Source organism: Coturnix japonica, chromosome 10 (assembly GCF_054131305.1).
Source record: "Coturnix japonica strain WE chromosome 10, WE-NBRP24, whole genome shotgun sequence".
NCBI classification, from domain to species: Eukaryota; Metazoa; Chordata; class Aves; order Galliformes; family Phasianidae; genus Coturnix; species Coturnix japonica.
Window position 1 is genome coordinate 4,133,820 of NC_140672.1, and position 20,550 is coordinate 4,154,369.

Consider the following 20,550-nt stretch of genomic DNA (forward strand, 5'->3'; position numbering starts at 1 on the left):
CAGGGGTGGACCATAGCACTATGATCTGGCAGGAAGAGAATCGGACTAACCAGCATTTGGGAAGCCTGTTTTTATGTGCTCTGAATGGGACAGATTGTTCTGGACTGTCACCGGTGGTGCAGCTCAGGGCCAAATGATCTCCATCCCTGCTGAGCACGTTCAGATGTAGACAGCCCTTCCCTCCCTCCTCACAGCTCCCCTTTGCTAGATGCTGAAGCTGAAAGGGGTTCAGGACTGTGAGGAGATGGACATCTCCTTAATCTGCAATGAGCAAGTACTAGGGAGCTGCCCCTATGTAGCAAACGGATCCTTCCTGATAAGGATCCCCTAATTCTATGAATGTCTGCCTGTCATTTCTCAGATAGCATTAATGGTGTTTCTAAGCAGTACTATCAAGATCTTTTTCTGACATTTGCAAACCACCTCTTGTCAATGAAGCACAGTGTTGAGAGTCCAGCAGCAGGGACTGGACAGAGGAATAAGGAGCTGAAGACCAGAACATTGTTCCTCTTGCACAGCTCCAAAGCAAAGCAAGAATTAGCACAGCGACTGCTCCTGCCAGCTGGGGCAAGGCACATCCAGGGGAAAGCTGTCACACTCCTTTGATGTTAGCAGGAGCCTCTGCTCTCTGCACATCCTGAAAAAGAAAAGCTATTTTTACCTCATCAGAAAATACATAGACTGTGACTGAAGACAATACACCAGTGCTTGTCACTCAGGAGCTACACCTCTTCTTACAACATAATAGGATTTACAGCTGTGAGGGAGATGCAGCAGCGCTGTGACTGCTTTTTATCTCCTTTCCTAATGCACTGCCTTCCCAGCCATGCCATGGCTCAGGCAATATGAGCAATGGACAATGTCAGGACAAGGAGGAAGGCAGGGACGCGCTTTGAGGGACTGAGGCACATCCTGCAAACCAGCTTCCAGCCTGCCCCAGGCTCTGTGCAGTGCCCTTGCACTCGGCAGAAGCCAGAATGTACCACCAAGGTCTGACTCAGTGCCTTGTGGAAATAATTATCTCCCTTTGCTGGTGTTTTGTATGCACTGTTCCTAATGTCTGCGATCTCTCCCCTGGCTCATTCTCTACCTCTGCTTCAGCAGGGCCAGTCCACACCTGCTTCCATGAGCAAAAGCGCTGAGGATGAGGCTTTCTTGCTAGGATGGACAGACTGTGAAGGATGGCAGCACGGACTCAGCACATGGTTGCAGATTCACTGCTGGCAGTGTGCAGCCAGGCTGGCCAGGCTCAGTGTAACCTCCGGAAGCCATGCAGGGAAGAAAGCATTAACAGGAAAGTACCTGAAGCACAGCCTGGAAATAGATTGCTGCCAACTTATCCCCGGTGAGGACATGCAAGCAAAAGCTGTGGCAGCACAGCCACCTGCTCCTCAGCACAGCTAAAACAGCTCTATGCCTAGAGAGAAACGGCATCCTGTGCACCTGTCCCAGAGTTTCGTGTGGATGGAATAAGGAAGATGATAGCACAGAAATCAACGTGTGCCATTAAAATGGAGAGGAAAACAAGCAAACAACAACAACAAAAAAAACAAACCCTAACAACCACAACACTTGAGGGCACCCCCATCTTCCAGCAAAGCAGCACCAAGAAGGACAAGGTGAGCACGGCACCAGGGGGACCCAGGACTTCTGGATTTAATGCCAGACTCTGCTGTGGAATTTCAGCATGACCTTAGGCAAGCTTCCAGCAACCTAAGAAGGGCAAGCAAACCCCTTCTACCATTCCAGGGCCTGTTTAGGCTGCCATACTTTGGGGACAAAGGCCATTTTCTCTGGGACAGGCATAAAAACTATTTAACTGGCCTGGATGCACCTAAACTCGTGAATGCAAAAAAAAAACCAACAAAAAAAACAACAACCAAAAACCAAAAAAACAAAAAAAACCAAACAATCAAACAAAAAACAAACAAGAAAAACAAACAAACAAACAACCCCACAAATAAAAACACCACTCTTTGAGCTGACCTGGTTCATCTCCCCCTAGTTCAGTCCAGCAAGACCCTGACCATGGCAGGGACTGCCCAGGTACTCACCCTCAAGTAATGCAAGCATGGCATTGCTGCAGGAAAGTCAGCTCACCCTGGGCAGCCAGGGTCCGCAGGTCTGATCAGCTCAACGATGCTGAATGCTGCAGCCAAACAAAGTGTGAGCAGCCAGACTAGAAGAGTTATCAGCAGGACTGAACCCTATCATCTCCACTCACATGTGTCTACTGAAGGGCACTCTCCCCCCAAGGGAGGGTAACCTCCCTGCCTGCAGCTGGGAGATTACAGCTGCCCTGTACGCAAGCACTCGGCCTATGCTGCACCTGAGGCATGCTTCATAAACATGCCTCTGACCTGTAAACAGGGAGGAGCCCACTTATGTGTACCCTGTTCATCAAACAGAAGAAGGGAGGATGGAACTTCAGAAATACAAGGCAAAATGAAATAATCCCGTAGCCTGAACCACGCTGTTCTCTTGGTTTGTGCTGCGCAGAGCCCATACAACTCACTGGTTGCTGCAGACCTTGGCTAGGGCACGGTCCCAAAATGGGGGGCACCGAGATGGAACTGAAGTGACGGATGAATCTGGTGACAGCAGCTCCAGGCCCTCTGTAGGGCCTGAGGCTCACTGCAACACAATGAACGCGCCCCTTCCCCCCTTCTACCTGCACAGCAGACTCCTGCTCCAGCATCCCTTCAGGAGATCCTTGCTTGCAACAAGAAGGCAAGGGGTCCACAGTGGTTGGTGCATGCCCTCTCTGAAAGACACGCAAGGGAGTCACACCAATTGTCCAAGGAACAGCCCTCTTGGAGACCACTCCCATCCCACCCTCTCCTCGTGCTCACACAGAGCCATGCTCACCTGGCACTCTGGGCTGGCAGGGTGCATTCTTCTGCTAGTGCTTTGCTACCCTATCTGGGGTCCAGATGCCAACAGGGCAGCCCTGACAAAGCTCTGGGGCAGTACAGGGAAGCCACACAGCTTGGTTCCTGTTTCTAGCTACCCATCAGCTGATCCTCAATGCCAATTACAGCTTCAGGAATGTTCTCCACTGGGGCAAACTAGCATGGCTATGAGCTGATCACACCTGGAAGGGCCTGAGCATCACACTGATAAACACAGCATGTGATACTTTTAGCTGCAGGGGGAACAAAATCAGCTCTGTCAGCTACATCCCCCTAGGGAATTCCTATAAAACACACCAGCCCACCACTGGCAAAGGCAGAAAAAGGAAATTGCGAGAATCTGTTAGGACACAAAAAATGCTTTGCATTAGGTAGAAACTGAGATTGTTTTACTGTGCCAGGTTGAAACAGTAGAGCAGGAATAGTCCATATCTTAGTCCTAGGAAATATATTCCCCTTGTCCAGTGTAATTCCCAGGAAGTGTAGGATCCCTCAAGTGTTTGACCTATAATAAACTCCTCCCATTCAGGCAGAGCTCAGATGTTAATTATCAGAAGGATGAGCAATGTAACTGCTGCTTGGCACACTGCATTTGCTCTCAAATGTACTGCTGCTCTGAACCTCCAGGCAACATCAGCCACGTCTCAGATCCTGCTGTTTTTTTCCCTGCGTAACTGCACGCCATGAATGCAAATATGAGTCCTCTGAAGACAGAACCCTACCAGCCAGGGCTATGAGTCTGTCCAGAGCTACTGGCTCAGCATAATGCAAACTTTCTGCAGGTTCTGCTGCCAAGAGCTCCTTTCATTTCCATGAAAATACTTCAGAAGTCTCAGGCGACACCTTAACACTTACCTGTTTTCAGACCATGAACTGAGGTTGGCTGGATTGCTCACTCCCTGGGATTTTACACAGTACCACGCAGTTTACCTATGTGAACATCTCCTTTAAGACCTCTGTGACTGTACAAGTCAGCATCGCGTTGCATGCACAGTCGCTAACAGAGCTAAATCAGAGCTCTGAAAAGGGAAGAGATTTCAGTGGATGCAATAGAAACAGTCTGTAAGCAAATGCAAACCAATGTCAAGAAAAAGCATCCAGGAGCAACAAGGAATTATTGCTGTCAGCTCTCTTGTGCTCCTGTGTGCACCCCTATGGACTTCAAGGAGAATTTTGCCAGCCAGGGCTCCAATATGGTCATGGTGCTGTTCCCCAGATGCTGAAATATCTATCATACACAGGAAAAACAATTTCTCCTACTGTCCTGTGCCAGCACACAGCAGCCCTAGTGCCTCACTGCCACAGTATTACAGGGTTATACCTGAGACCGAATTCCAGCACCAACTGCAGACAGAGGTGGGACAGAGGGAAGTGATCTGTGAGCAATTAGGAGGAAGAGGAGATCTCTAAAGGAGAGCACTCCTATGGCTACTAAGAGTTTGGGTGGTTGTTTTTGTTGTTGTTTTTCTTTTTGATTTTTGAGATACGAAGTCCTGCCTCTGACCTTTCCTGAGGGCCTTTGGAGAAGATCTTCAGCTGCACTATGATGTAGTTGTGAAGGAATGCAAGGCTCCTTTCTCTGCCTTGTTATCTTCCATGTAATAAGAGAAGGGATCTCCGGGCACCACTGGCTGCTGCCAGTCTCTTCTCAGCTGTTATTTTCCTTTCATTTACGGGAATGGAGAGTGCGTGAAGCAGAGTGCCTCAAACACGTGGCCTTGGGGAAGAGTAAATACCTCTCTTTAACAGTGGGCTTCAGTTCTTTGAGGAAACTGCGTGGTGCTTTTGCTCAGAAATGAGGTACAGCCTTTCCTGCATTCAGCAGCTTGAGAAACAGTGCTAGGACAGGTCCAGGGCTGAAGTCACTGAAGGGAAGCTGGTCTTCCAAGCCCTCACTGCAGCCTCCTGGAGCAAGGGAGGCTTTCTTTTATCCAGCACTTCCCCTTTCTGCTTACTGAGGACAACAGTCCCTGTGCTCCAGTCGCCTGCTGAGGCTCCGAAGAGCAGCCAGCTCCCTGGCTCCTCTGGTCAACAAGCTGTTATCTTAGGAAACATGAATGCAATTTTAAGGCTGAGTCAGGCACAAACGATGAATAATTTAAATCCTTAGCAATTCTGTCGCTGCTGCCCAGCTGTGGGTAATGGAAGGTACTGAGCTTCATGCAAGGAGAGAGCGGCAAAGTAAACCAGTGCTGCTGTCAGGCTGCTTCCTCCTGCTAAGAGAGAATAGCCATGATGCAGGCATAAATAAGCAGATAACAGCACTCTGCAGTGCTGAGCCAGGGACTCTGATGCTAGAAGCAGGCAGTTCTCTGAGCATCGTGAGCTGGCTCTCCTGTGGTATTTGTTGTTTCTGGCATCCATCATTTCACAGAAAGTCAGTGGGAGCTGCTGGTCCCTCACCTCTCTGATGTCAATTGCTCAGCTTACAAAGTGCTGGAATCATCAGCCGTGGGCCAGAGGAAGGGCATGGAAGGGGCCACACTGACACTTGCTCTTCAGCTTTCTGTCAGAGCAGGAACTGTGCAGTGCTATGTGGTGGAAGGGGAACAAAATTCACTTTGTGCACATCTTCCAGGCCATGCTGTCATGCTGGTTGTCTCCCCATGGTCTTGTGTGTGTGAGACAGAGAGAAAAGGGGAAGATACTTGCCCCGAAATCAGTCTAAAAACCTGCACCCAGAAGCACGAGATGGATTAAAACTTATAAGAAAATGGACTGCATTTGCAAAGCTCAGCAGCAGATGAGTGGGTAATCTCTTCCCATTGTACCCCTGGATCAAATAAATCTTTCATGGCTTTCCATAAGTTCAGAACTGTTTGAGCTGTGGAATTCACAAAGGAAATCCAGAAATGCAAATTGAAAAGAGCAGCCTGCTCTTTTACTTCAAGAGACAACTGCCTACTACCAGCATCACCACTGCTTAGTTCTTAGAGGAAACAGTCTGAGCATGAAATCAAGAGGTTTGGGCAGCCTTTGCCCCTCACTACACTGACAATGATCAAACAGAAGGCTTCACTGTGTGTGCCCCTTTGACATTTTATGATATGAGCCAGAAGATGTTCTTTTTGCTCCTCATTTGGATGAGCCGGGCAATGCAGCTGAAAATGCTATCACCGCCAATTCATCTTACACTCATTCATGCACAGAAATCTCAGAGACTCACATTCACAGAGTGCAGATGTGAAAGAAGTGCAGAGTTCTTACATAAAAGCAATATCCATGGACTCTCGTCTATGCTATGGCTTAGCTCCACGCTGTCCTGGCTGCACAGATAGAAAATGTTCAGCAGCCTCTGCGTTAGCTTCTCATCCAGTGGACCAGAAGACACCTTGCCCACAATATTAACAACAACTTTTGGGTTTTTTGGGGGGTTTTATTTGGTTTTTCCCCTCTGCTAGAGGCAAAGCACCTAACTCAGCCTTCATCGGAAGAAAACAGCTCTGGGAAATCACCCTGGCATTATGCCCATAATGTGGGCCAAGGGCAAATCACTTCTTAATTACAGCTTTTGGTACAAGTTTCTGCTTTCACTCAGGCGGGTACCAATCTGAAAGACATAAGGAGACCTTTATCAAGCTGCTGCTAATTAAACCCAGCTATTGATCCTATTGAGTCCAATGATTCTGTTGTAACTGCAAGATTACAGATCCACTGAGATTCCCGAGTGTTATTATGCCTATTCGGGGATCTCAAGATGGAGTAACATCCAGCATTGAGCTGTAATGCATGCCTGGAGGCAGAGCAGACTGACATCCTGCAAGAGCAGATGAATGCACAGTCCCCACCTGGCAAGATGCACTATGCTCCTTTTGGCAAGGAATTTCTGACTCTGCTGCTAAGCAAAAAGAGGAAGGAGGAACCTTTTGGTGTACCTTTACTCTCAGCAGCCTTTGAGGTCTAGTGTACCTAAATACCATGGTCCCACCAAGATCCTCCTGTTCAGTCAGGTCAGTTCAAGCAATTGAACAGAACTTAGAAACCATTTCTGTAAACCTTTTCTATCTTTATTTCTCAAATTATTTTCTTCTGAGTCTGTAGCAGCAAGAAAAGCCTTCAATCACCGCTTTGTGCTGTATGCAATGCTGTCACCAGCTCTGCAGTGGTCCGACAGGTGTCAGGGAGTTATTTTGATATTCAAAGCAATAAACAAAACAAGCTGTACACCTGTGATTTGGCACAGAAATTCTCCAGAGTTTGATGAAAGGCTCAAATATCAGTAGCAAGGCAGGAAGGTTTGCACCAAAAATTAAAATAATTCCAATCAATATTCATGCCACAGTCAGCTGCAACTTGTACGGCTTTTTCCTCTGAATAGTCATGGATTGCAGCTGGACACAAATAACGAAATGAGGATTGGCAAGAGACTTGGTGGCACTGCAAGTGCAGCACAGCCATTTACAGGAACATCTCTGGCAATGACAATGCTGTGCTGCAGGTTACCATAAGTGGTGGTTACAGAATCAAGGCACAATCATAGAAAAATAAGTCATGGGAAACCTCCATTCTCTTCATACCTCTAACTGACTGAGGCTGTTAGACACTCCTCCTGGGAGTCAAAACCTTGACTGGGTTATGTCATCATCAACAAAATCCATGAAAGGCATTGCCAAGAAAACTCTATGGTACTATCAAAATTTGTCACTAATATTCAGTCCTGGGATTGTTCAGTGGAAAGCCATTGAGATGATGGTGAATATTCATACTGCAGCAGCTCACAGAGCTGGATTTGTCCCTGCTTTCATGGTTCCCACTCAGAAAGAATAAAAACAATGCAAACTCTTCTCCTTGGAGCTTCATGTACCATCAAAAGCAAGCTCTGCACTCACAAGGTCACTCCTCTTTTTAATACTGATTCTGTCCAGAGGGACTGTGACAACATCAGCATGCTCATCCTGGCACTGAGCTTCCCTGTACGGGTTGTCCCCACCAGCTTGCAATCCCTGCAGAGCCACTCCAGTGCAGAGGAGACCCCAGAAGAAAACCCTCTAGAGAAGTGGCTTCCTACTCCTTATCAGAATCACAGAACTTAGAAACGTGTGCCTTTGCTGAGCAAGCAAAGAGGCCAAATGCCTCCCATTATCCACCCATGTTCTGATGACTGTGCATCTTGTGGGCATGACTAGCTATTCCAGATACCATTGATTCATCTATTTCCTGAGTGTCCTTAGCATGCCTGGACAACATGATATGAACATTACAGCAAGAACAACGGCTCACACCAATGTGCCAGTTGTTCTCCAGTTACTGCAATGCTCTGAAGAATGGTTTGGCAGACCTGCAAAAAATCCACTTGAAATCTTGAACCTCACGGGTTCCATTTAAGGATAATTAATGAATGATTCAGAAGAGACACGCACACCTCTGTTGTATGCCCACAGCCCTGTTCTCACTGATCAGCATTTAAAATAATTTCATCTCACAGTATCTTTTCCTACAGTCTAATTCAATTACATAAGATGCTTCTGGATGACAGAAGAAGAGTCCCAGAAGTAGTCATTTGTACATGACTTTGGAAAGGGAGCAATTCTGTAGAACAAGAGTGAAGGTATAGCTCTAGCGACCTAGCAGAGTTTATGAGAGTCTCGCCATTGTTCTAAGCTTGAAGGAGATCGACTATTTTATTTCTCCCAGTGGACATCTTTCACTGAACACCTGCACTATCAGCACTTTTCCCTGGCCTCAGCAGTGGAACTTTGCTCCTGTCAGCTACCACATGGGAGATGTGGTGGCATTCACTGTTGGAAAGTGTCACGGGGTTATCCTTGGGTCCCTCTGTGCCCACGACAGGGGACAGCAGGCCCACAGGCCCAACAACCCAGAAGAACTGGGGGGGGGTGACAACAGTTTACAGGCTGGTTTGGTCCAACTGTGACTAATGGGGCAAGGGATCCACAGACTCACAGTCCTGGAAAGGGGAAATGGGACAAGGGGTAAGGATAGGGAGATGGGAGACTGGCTAAAAACAGCAGCAGCAATGATCTGAGGAGGAAAGTTAATTTACAGAATATGATATCGGAATACAAGATAACACTATATAGTATAATATAATTGTGATTAAGGTTAATAAATCAAAGAAAATGAGAGAGAGTGTGTCCAAAACCAAATGCCTTACTCTAGAGATGAAGGCAAGACAGTCTGAGCACACGTAGCCGATATGAACAGCAAGAAAAGGAAAAATCTTGTGACTTGTGAGGAGTTTTAACTTTCCCTCTGAATGCAAAGTGCTTTTGCACTCAAAGAGCATCATTTTGGAGATACGGACAAAATACATAGCATTCGTTGGAACGTCCATGTAGGAACACACTGCTCTCAGCTACATTAGGGAGTCTAGCCTAGCCTAGGAGAAGCAGAGAATGCTGTGCCCCTGGAGGCAATGAAAACAGAACACATCTTTTGATGCTTGGAATTAATTCAGCTGATTGCAGAGAAACTTGCAATGATGCCATACCCACCACAAACCATGTGACAGTGTTATCTCTACCACCTCATCATCTCCCAAAGGATGCAGCAGCACAAGGAGCAGGAATGGCAACTGAAATGACCTGTTTTCCTTCATCGCACCAACCAGCAAGCACTTCTGAGGCTATAACTCAGCTGACCTACTTGCTGTGCAGCACAGCATCCTTTTCTCCCAGACCAGAGGAAGCTGAGGTCCAGAGGCAGCTGTCTGCATCACAGCACCCCAAGATGGGGAAGCAGCACCTTGGACTGCGCAGATCTATGAGGATGCCAGCAGTGGTCAGCAGACCCCTCTGCCCCAGTGCACCCAGCAGCACCATCCCACCCCAGAAACATCCAAATCCTCTCAGCTGCTGCTGCCATGGAAACGCCAGAGAGAGGCTCCGCCAGCCTTTGATGTGCTGATCTGTTTAAAGCATGCAAAATGCAGTTCAGAAGCTGGGGAGCCGTGTGGGGGCACCTGGCTGCCCTAAAGATGGAGGCTCTCTGAGGAGCAGGGATTGATGCATGATGGAGGGCATCGCAGCCATCCACTGCCCAAGCACTGTCACAGCGTGCTGCTCTCTGCCCCAGCTCACACACTTAGCAGAGTTTAATATTTAACATCAGACAAGCTGCTGTTTCACAGGGTAATTTGAGTTATTAATAAAAAATCTGCTCTAAATAATTCAAAAATAAGATGCTGTTACTCCAGGTTATCAGCACTGGCAGCAAGTGCTGGGAGCTGAGCACCACCACAGCACTGGCCACTGAGTAGTTAATGGGGAGGCTGGAAAGGGCTGCTGCAGCGTCAGAACATCAGTGGAGCCAAACAACATGCAGCTTAATACTGTACCCATCTCCTGTCACATCATAGGCAGAGAAAGTAGGAAGCAATTCCCAATGACAAACAAGGAAAGCACAAGACAAGCAGGCTGCTTGATCCCCTCTCCAGGAACTCACAGAGATCCCCTGCGTAGAAAGGGCATCTCCAAGCTCAAAAACACTGCACAACTGCGTACCTTCAAAGATGCCTACTCTTGTAGCATTTAGCACTATGGATCCCTGAGGCTTTGCTCTCAGTAACAGACAATGTGAGACACCACCCCCTGCGTCCCATCTACCCTTGTTGGGTTCCCAGATTGTGGTGGTCCAATGCAAGCCAAGGAGCCCTGAAATGTGAGGGCACAGAGGAAAATTTCATTTATTTGAGGGGGTTTTATGCCAGACTTCTAACAGAATATGCTTTGCATCATGAAAAGCAGGTACCCAAAGTGGTCTACTGCAGAAAAAAATGCCTATGTCCTGCACTCTGTCATTGCCGCACATTCATTTTAATGACAGCATACTACACAACTGCAGCTGAAAGCCCCCATCTCTGTGGTCTCTTCTCTTACCTTTTTGCAATCTATAGCACGTCTTCAGAAGCATCTTCCAAACAACGTTTGTATACGTTTGCTCATGCTGATCTTCAGAACCATAGTCAAAATTAGGTCCTTGTTTTCATGGTTCAGCACCTAAAAAGGCTCCTTGAATCCCTACTGTTTCTCGGCAGCTCACAGTCACATCATTGGCATGCCGTGCATCTCTCTTAATGTAAACATAAACACGAGTAATGCACATTTTTGAATACGTTTTGCCTTACACCCTTACGTTCTCCCCATAACCTGCTGGCAGAGCTCAGCAGTTGGCAGTACAGAGCAGACAGCTGGAGGAGTGGGAGCTAACTGTAGTGGTTGCAGCTCCAGAGAGAGAACGAAGACCACAATACTTTCTCGGGGTTTTTCTTTTTCTTTTTCTTTTTCTTTTTCTTTTTCTTTTTCTTTTTCTTTTTCTTTTTCTTTTTCTTTTTCTTTTTCTTTTTCTTTTTCCTTTTCTTTTTCTTTTTCTTTTTCTTTTTCTTTTTCTTTTTCTTTTTCTTTTTCTTTTTCTTTTTCTTTTTCTTTCTCTTTTTCTTTTTCTTTTTCTTTTTCTTTCTCTTTTTCTTTTTCTTTCTCTTTTTCTTTTTCTTTTTCTTTCTCTTTTTCTTTTTCTTTCTCTTTTTCTTTTTCTTTTTCTTTTTCTTTTTCTTTTTCTTTTTCTTTTTCTTTTTCTTTGTCTTTGTCTTTGTCTTTGTCTTTGTCTTTTTCTTCTTTTGTTTGTTTGTTTCCCTGAAATTTCATCAGAACTATGAAGGCAATTCTGAAGACGCTGAGCTTCTTTCTTTATCCCAATAGGTCGCAATAGATTCTTTCTGTCAAGAACAAACTACAGCATCATGTGATATTTCTGAGCACCTTCCTTTGCCTACTGTGTACAACCGTTGCATTTCTTTGCAGCACAATGGCTAAAAACACACCACTGCTTCAGGGAGGAAGCCTGCAGACTACAACACCCAACATGCAATGCCCCATTCAAGTGTAGCTTTACAAAGGAACTGCTTCCCTCCAGCAGTTGTGGACTGGTTGCTGGCTGGTCTGCGATGCATTTCACCCTGTTGACCCTATTGATGGGATTGAGTTCAACAATGTGGAGAAGTTGTGCTGATACAGTATGGATGGGTAGCAGATATTTCATACTTTTGTCTTGTGATACTGTAGCTCCTTTTACTGCAATTTTGGCACTGCAGAAGGCTTGACAGGAAGCATTTTTCCTGCTGGCCATCATGGTGTTTTTTAAGAGGAATACGTTACTGTGAATCAGTGCATGGCCAACCTGTGTGTGAAGAGAGCTGCCATGCCATGCTTCACTGAGCAATTTTTGCTTGGACCAAATCTAGTGAGCTGAGCTAATCCTGCCAGGAAAAGAGCTGAAGAAAGGAAGAGATTAGAAAATCATAGCCTGCAGGACAAATACAGATCCTATGAAGGCATGTCTTGCCCAAGAGCTGAAATATTGTCATGCGAAAGACAGTGGCCCACAGATATATTTTCTATTTTAGCATTTAAGATGAGAAGCAGAACTGTAAGCATCCCCACTAAAAGGCAAGCAAGTACAGCACTGCAAGCCACTTAGATAAGTTTTCCCTTACTGAGAGCTCTCCAGCACATTTCCTGTCCCCACACCACCACTCCTAGAGCTCATCACCAGCCTTAGTTCTTTCATCCACCACAAGGCAAATTAGAGAAGCAGCTGAAAAGGAGATCCATGCAGAGACTTGCAAGGTCAGGGAATGGAATTATTGAAGTTCAGCATCTTATTTAAGAATACACTATTTATTCCTACAGCAAAAGCCATGGAAATAACTTACAGCAAAACATTATTGATTCAAATAATGGAGTAAGAACCTAGAAATGGAAGAGCCATGCAAATAATTACAACACCCAGTAAAAGCTCACACCAGTCGTCAACAAAGTAGAGCTGATTCCCAGACATCCCAAAGGAGGACATCTTTCACACTCTCCCCTCCCCATTCAGAAGACTGAAAGAGCAAGTTTAGTTGGCACATGGTCTCTGCCTAAAGCTCTGACAGTTAGAGAAAGGTACAGCCCAAAACAGCCCTACTCTTCTTGCACAAGAGATTTTGAAGTTTCCAGGTACCATTCAGAGCAACTACACATTGACAAAGCAGAGCTGGGCAGTGAAATAGCATCTACTGCTCAGTAGAGCAGACCTCTCTAAGTAGAGCAATGTGAGCATGCTAAGGCACAGTGCTTGGCATGAGGGGCAGTGCCTGCAGCTGGGAACAGAGGACATTTAATTTAATCACAACATGTTTGGAGATGAAAGGGTCAAATGCTTGGGAAACCCAGTACAACACTTCCCACAACACTCAGCCACTCAGAGACCCTGTGTGAGGACCTTCCACAGACAGGGACCGTTCCCATCCAGTTTCTGTTCAGAGATGCTCAGTGCAAGTAGGAAGTGCACTGTCAAAGCTCAAACTGTCCTCAGCTCACCCCACACCTGTCTGTCTCATCCACCAAGCAGCACCTCATAGCATTTATCTTATTCTTTGCTTTGTGCTGTAATCAGCAAGTCCTGGGAAAGACACAGCACTCCCCTTCCAGGCATGGCAACAGGACAAAACTAAATGGACTCTGAACACACACAGTCTTTCCTTTACATTATTTAGAATCTTTTGTTTTCTGAACAAACATCGCTGTAAAAAAAAAAACAGTAGAAAGATGTTTATTATTCCTTTGCAGTGACCACCAGATGAGCTGAAGATATAACATAGTTTAAAGTGTGTTTAAGTATAAACATAGTCTGTACTCTGCAAAGGCTTTAAGCACTGTGTTCTCTGCATCTCCCATAGCAGAGGTCCAACATATGCATATGAGCAGGACCTGAAAAGTCCCATTTCCACACTACAGTAAAGGACTGTAACCATCCCTTCTATTCATTGTTTTGCTGCAGTATGTTCTTGCTTAAATAAGAGGCTTCTCAGTGACCTGAACAGACAGACATACAGACAGACACATACACACATGCACACACTCTCTCCCTCTTCCCTTATCGCTGTATAAATATAGAAGCCTCGTCTGTTTTCTGGATGCTCTCCTACTGCTGCATTCTCTCCCTCCCCCTCTTCAGGACACTTTGGTGAATACCTGCGACTTTCTTTCTACTGTAGATTTCTCACTGCAACATTCTGGAGTCCCAGATATAACTCAGTCCCCTATATTTGCAGCCCTACACAGAATTGTGTGGCTCTGGCTTAATGTTTCAGCCACTCAGCAAAATTTGGTTTGCAAATAGGAAGGGAGCTTGGATTTTGCTGCTGTTTGCAGCACTGTGGCTCAAAACACAACACGGTTCATCTGAGAAAGGAAATGTGAATTTTCAGATAGCTCTGCTGTGCGGAACTGTCCCTTTATAGAGAGACGTCAGCAATCTCTCTGTGACCAGGAGGATGCCCTCTGCACACCTCAGATTTGAAGGAGACTGTCCAGTCCAGGGGTGGTGCTTTTAGAGCCCACCCTCATGGCATTCTGAGAGCTGGAGGTGATGGTTGCTACAAAGTAGGGCAGAGAACCCAGAAATCTCAGCAATCCTTGACCCATTCTTTCATCACGCCTCCAGTGATGCTGCATCTTCCCAGACCAGCAAAGAGACTGTACGTTTCTGAAGAACACTGACATACTTAGGCAATTAAAATGAATTAGCATAATTCAGACCAAACTTCTAATTTTAGATCTCTGTTAATCTGCTTTCCTTTGAGCTCAAATCTTTGAGCTGTACCTCAGCTGCAGCACAATAGAAACAGCTTCTTATCATGAACAAAGCGAGCTGCACGTGCTGCTCAGGTCTGTCACAGAAGGCACTGCCCTTGGCCTCATCTCTGCACATAGGAATGGTCTGCTTGGGCAGACACTTGGGGTGCTCTGCACTGCACAGGGGACCAGGTGCAGAGGACAGGGTGCAGTTAAAAGACCTTGCTCCAGAAATCGATTTTGGAACGCTGCAAGGTTTAGAATGTTGCTTGCCTTGTCCCAGTATCTCCATATCTGGAGAGTTCACCAAGCACACATGGATACTGTTATTACCTGAATAATTTAAGAACCTGCAGAGCAGCAGTGTGCAATGGCACCAGCTTTATCTGTGTGCCTCCTCCCCCCACAGATGTGTGCCTGCAGCAGCAGAGGTTGCTCCGACCTCCCATCCTTTCCTTCCAGATGCCTACATTCAGCTCATGTTTTACACGCCAGCCTCTCTCCCCCTCCCATCACCAGCGCTGCAGTTCCTTGTCTGGAAATGTCAGGAAAGGACAGATGCACAGGCTCTGAAATGCCTTGCTAGCTCAGCAGTGTACATGCTGTTCTTCATTTACAACTGTCTTGAGTTTTTGCGCACAACTGCTTACTGGGAAAGCAATCAAACACGGTCCATTATATATTAGCTCCCTTTGCCTGAGCACCACATCTGCCAAAGGCCAAGGTGGGCAGTGAGAGAAGCAAAAGGAACTGCTACTGAATACGTGTTCTGATTTTTCTAACTGGGCCATCTGAAAGATCTCTTGGGCTGTGCCCATTGCAACATCACGTGCGCAGCCACAAGCTCCTATAACCTCTCTGCTGTGAAGGAGTACAGAGAGAAGTCTAATGTCTGCGCTGCCATTTTGCTTTCTGCACATAAATATACCACGCCACGTCCTCTGCTGTCCCTCCCTCGTACTTAATGTTACCATTGGAAAGAAAATCCAAATGTTAGGAGGACAGATGCTCCCATTATAACCAGTGTACACTGCATTACAACCTAATGGAAGAAATGCTAGAGGTTGGTTGTGAATGGCAGCAAGTGAAACTGGACAGAGTTTAGTCAAAAGTAAGTCTTCCTGCTGATTCCATACCAGAAAGAAACAGAGACACAGAGAGAGCTGGAAGGGAAGCCCCAGTGGGGGCTCTCACAGAGCTGCTGGCAGAGAAGCCCAGAACAGCGCTGATGCTTTCTCTAATCCTGACAGCTTTTCCATCCGCACAGCACTCCAGTGGCAGGTCAGATAAACAGCATCAGAGGAAACTGTCATCATACACAACCCCCATACTTCCCAACCCAGCCTAAAACACAAGCTAAATATTTATTATGCTTCTACAAAGTCTGAATCTCCTCGCGGTGCAGCCAGCTGATGTAATCCTCCCCAGATCATGACAGGACTTGCTTCCCCAACAACCTTGACAGTGTTCAGAGGGTCACAGTTACCTTCTTGTCACATAAATCAATTCCTTGTTGGCACACCGGGCAGACAGAGGGGGGGATGCAAATCCTCCACCACTGCGACATCAGTCGGTGCATTGGATCACCTTAAAGGAGCTCAGTTTTGCCCCAGTCTATCAGTAGCTGCGTATACAAAACAGTTTCCCAGCTTGACACCCTGGACATTTATAGCAGAAAAGATTCATCCTTGCACTACTGTCTTGAGCCTCGCACACACACAGTACACAGAAAGATTTAAGATGGTGCTGTGATTTGCAAAGTCCTTTTCTAAGCCTAGATAATAGCTAGATGGCTAACGACTGTGCCCATTCCTAGAAACACAATTCTTTGCCTACACGCTACCCCAGTTACATTCAGAGTGGTACCTCCTTGGCTCTCAAAGGCTTTGGTTGCCCCGATGCTCTGTGCCCCTCCTCACTTCCACTGCACAGTAGCATCAAGTTTCAGGCAGAAGGTAACAGTGGAGTTTCTTCTGACTCCTGTGATGTATTTAAGGTAAAGAGCACTGAAGTATTTCCTGCTGCAGCACATAGAAGAACCTCTGCTCCAAGTGCAGGTGCTATCTGATAGCAGGGAGACAGATGCCTTCAAACTAGTCTGTTTTGTTTCCTGGAAATGGGCAACTAGAAAAAATAGCCAGAAGTTTTATACAAAAAGATTCTTATTAGGAAACGTTTTCCTTTAGCATTCAAGTCTGTACTGTGTGAGATACTGAACAAATTCAGACTGAGAGACTGTCCTAGCCTTGGACAATTGCATGCCAAAGGAAACAGACAGCAGTGAAAGAGAAAATAAGTGGCTTGATTCTCCTTGTTCAAAACAAACAAAAAAAGGAGCAAATAGAGGCCCAAGCAAAACTTACTCTGAACATACTGAGGATGTATCACAGAACACACAACATACACAGCAACACAAAAGTGGCTGGAAATGCTGCAGAATGCAAACCACTCGTGCCCCAAGACACAGAAAGCATCAGCTTACATTGGATGGAACTTGTGGCCATTATCTCCTTCCTCTGCCTATCACCAGTGCTTTGTTAGCACCTTTTAGGATGACTAGTTGCCCCTATTGACACCAAGAAAGTGAACTGCAGCAGTGCATGGTGGGCTCAGATATAGATCAGGACGTAGGCACAGAGCGCTGTGCAAACACAAGGCAAAGTCTTTTCCCACTGGAGCCTGTGTTTGCATACAGAGCAAGAGACAACCAGCTGGCACATGTGGAGAAGTAGAAGGATCCAGTAACACAACAATGTTTTCAGTCCGCAGTGATGAACAGTGTGAGAGCATTTTGTTCTGTATGGACATTTGGTAAGCTGCACGCAGACTTTCAAGGCACCATCCAGGCATCCAAGCCATCATGGAGACCTCCTCAGCAGCTGCTGCAAAACAGAATGAGAAACTCCAACATGTTCTGGTAACCCTCGGTGTGGTGCCAACAGAGACTTGTACAATAAACTGCCACCACTGCAGACACTCAGGCGGTGGGAAGCAAGGGATAAGAAGACTTTTCCTATAGCAAAATCTCCTTGTTCGCAATAGAGCTCCTTAACTGCCTTCTGATAGCATAAGAGACAAGCTTCTCTGTAGAAGAGTAAAAGGCCCTGCAGGGAAAAGCTGTGAGCCTGCATGCAGCAAGCAGTTATCATTGAAGAAAGCAGTGTTTAACTTGCCAGTGTGGTAGTTGAAAGGCCTCATACCCAGTTGCAAGCTGCTCTCTAGACTTTATATCTGTGCTGAATGTGTTTGCTGCTCTCTCCAAATTCACTGTTCTCTGCAAACATAGAGCCCTCCTGGGCTGCCCTGGTCAGACATCCCAGTGCTCAGCCTCATGCAGAAGCATCCCTCAGCCCAGCTTTGGTCCCAGAAGAAATGGAGGGCAACAGGGGCTCTGTATGTCTTGTGAGGAAGCCCAGCCTCCCTTCCCAGAGTGTATTCCCTGGGCATAATGCTTGGGAAGGGAAAGCTGAAGCTCAGGTGCTCTGCAGTGTGCCAGAATTCTGCTGAATTCTCCAAGAAGACCTTGCACCATGCCCCCCATGCTGTGACAGTCCTGAACAGTGCACTGCAATGCTCACAGCTGCAAGATCCCTGTTTCATCTCAGGGAACCAGAGCCCCTGGGCTTATTTAGGGGAGTTTCGCCAACTCCATTGCTTATGTCACTGTCTTGGCAGCAAATGTAACTCAAGTCACTCACAAAGAACTGACAAGAAGGTCCCCCCTGGTCCTTTCCATCTGAGGAAACCCAGACACTTCACAGAGATCTTTGGATTTCCCAGTCCATCACTAAGACACGCTGACATTGTGACTCATGGTGAGGGGCAGAAGGAAACAGGATGGTTTTCTCAAAGCCACAAGGGGTGAGGCTTCACTCCAAAAAGACATGAATGAAACTGGGATTCCAGTGCTCAGGACTAGCCCAGACTGCCTAAAGGGACAGCTGTCTGGCAGTGGGGCAGGAAGAATAAAACTCTGAGGGCTGCTCAGCAGTGCCTGCTCTGCCCCCTCAGCAGGACATCTCTCATGGCTGTGCAGAAGCAGCTATTGACACATTCTAAGCAACAGAAGTCTGCTGTAAACCTCTTGCTCACAGGAGACACGCAGAAGTCTCAAATTATTTTGCTAAATACAGCAGAGAAGCCCATTAAGACATCTCTGTATTACAGCCTCCTCTCACACATACCCTTGGTGTCACCTCATTCCTCATAGCCTCTCTGCATTGGTGTATAGCACAGACATCAGGCCCTGTCGTGAGAAGAACAAGAAGATCTTCAAGGGGCAGCAAAGCAATCTTTGCCACACATCTGCTCCTGTGGAAAGCTGGCAGCAAGAAAAAACTGACAGTGCCTTCCCAGAACAGAGCTACAGCTCAGAACAGCTTGCAGAGCCAAGGCTACAGCGTGTTGATGTCTGCAGAGAGGAAAAGGCACCTTTTCTTGCTCCTGGCCCCCTACGTGCCGGTGGCCAGTGAGTGCGATGCCTTTGCTGGCAGGGATGATCCACATCCCCCTCACCAAGGCTGCCTGTGCTACGCAGCAGCACAAAACTGCTCCTTCTCCCCAGGTGGCTGTCACTGGACCCTGGGTGCAGTGTCCTGCTGGAAGCAGGACACAGAGAGAATACTAGAAACATTCTTCACTGGGAGAAGGGGGAGGTGTCGCCTCCTCCTCTGCAACTCTGTGAGACTGAATGAAGCTGAAAGACAGAAAATTTATCCCAGAGATCAAATCCATTACTGACATATGTCGAAAGGACTTGGAAATGGGCTGCGTGAGAATTTGATGCTTAGACAAACCCTCCACTTCCTCTCTCCCTTCACCCTCCTTTTTTCTACCCCCATCCCTACACTGTCAGGATAAACAGCAGAATCCCAGCCCCAAAAGTTATCTTCTGTTTGGTAGGGATTGTTTCTTGTGCAGAGAGCACATGGATTTGTACTGGGAATTGAGTGCCCCTCATCATCTCTCCCCTCCAAAAGCAAACAGCACTGGCTGCCACAAGCACAGGCATCTGAATATAGGGCTGCTTACCCCAGCATCACTGACCTTTTTCTTCCGGTCCCGAGAGCGGTTCCTGCGCTTGCGATTGGATTCTTCCTTCTCCTTCTGCTCCTGTAGAGCCTGAGCCTCAATGTCTTTGATTTTCTTCAGCTGCTTTGCTGCTTGAGCCATGGCTGGTCAGACTGCAGCTGCTCCAGAGCTCACGGTGGCACTTTCCGCACAGCACACTCTTGTTCTTGGCCAGGAAGGTCCCTTTCCAGCTCAAATGCTGCCGACCCAGATGGATGTGAAAGCAGTAACGAGAGGAAGATAGAAAGCAGACAACAAGCCCCAAAGGACAGACGGTGTCTTCAGCTAATTGCTAGATGGAGTCCAGAACACCTTTATAAAGCGTTAATAATCCCAAATCCAGCTGTTCCAGAGGTTGTGTGCACCATTGCAGCAGCCCCTGACTGCACTGGCACATCATGCAGAACCCTCCTGATGGGACAGGGCACCAGGCTGTTCTGTGCTCGCTTCCTCACTGCCTCTCCTGCAGTATGAAAAGAGATGCAGGCAGCTAGCCATAGGAAGAAAAATAACTCTCAGCAATTAATGCATGATGACAGCAGAGAAGCAGAGGAAAAGGAGGCTGGTGCGTTTCATCTCGACTTCTGTTCTTTCCATAGCAATACATTGAAAGCAGTAACCTGCATGTAGTCAGTCGGTGGATCTACCACTGCAGTGCTGCTGAGGCAGGCACATATTCCAGTCTCTCTGATTCCCTCAGTCACTCTGTGCAGCGGGCGATGCGGCTGGTTGTGATTCCAGCTCCTTTCAGGGGGAGCAGTAGGCGATTGCTGCGTTGCTTAGAAGGCAGGCAGAATCCCTGCTCAGAAAGCAGTCAATACTGCAAAGCCTGTGCCAAATGCTGGAGCAAAGTGAAGCTTAACAGCATCCTTTTCTGCCCACATCTCTCCACTGAGTGAACAGCGACAGGAGGGGAGGGATCTTGGCTGTGAATGGGAGACAGAAACCAGGGGCTTGGTTTGCTCCTTGACTACACAGCTGTAGAAAAGAAA

The 20,550-nt window shown here is 46.9% G+C and overlaps 1 protein-coding gene across 17 annotated transcripts in view; it reads right to left on the reverse strand.

Annotated features, from left to right (window-relative positions):
• Positions 1 to 20,465, reverse strand: part of ANK1 (ankyrin 1) — a 49,729-nt gene extending 29,264 nt beyond the window's left edge. For 10 of the 17 annotated variants that reach the window (XR_014932376.1, XR_014932374.1, XR_014932375.1 and 7 more), the window contains exons 1-2: positions 19,535 to 19,675; positions 2,672 to 2,764 (exon numbers count right to left, since the gene is read on the reverse strand). Coding sequence is in view for 12 of the 17 variants with exons in the window: in XM_032448905.2 (XP_032304796.2) it covers positions 2,672 to 2,764; positions 19,535 to 19,660 (219 nt within the window). In the remaining 5 variants the exon portion in view is untranslated. Of the gene's footprint in view, positions 1 to 1,986; positions 2,011 to 2,054; positions 2,350 to 2,671; positions 2,765 to 19,534 lie in introns of those variants that run through there. The other 7 variants (XM_085510542.1, XM_015883108.3, XM_085510546.1 and 4 more) reach the window with 5 other exon arrangements.
• Positions 20,466 to 20,550: the final 85 nt, after the last annotated feature.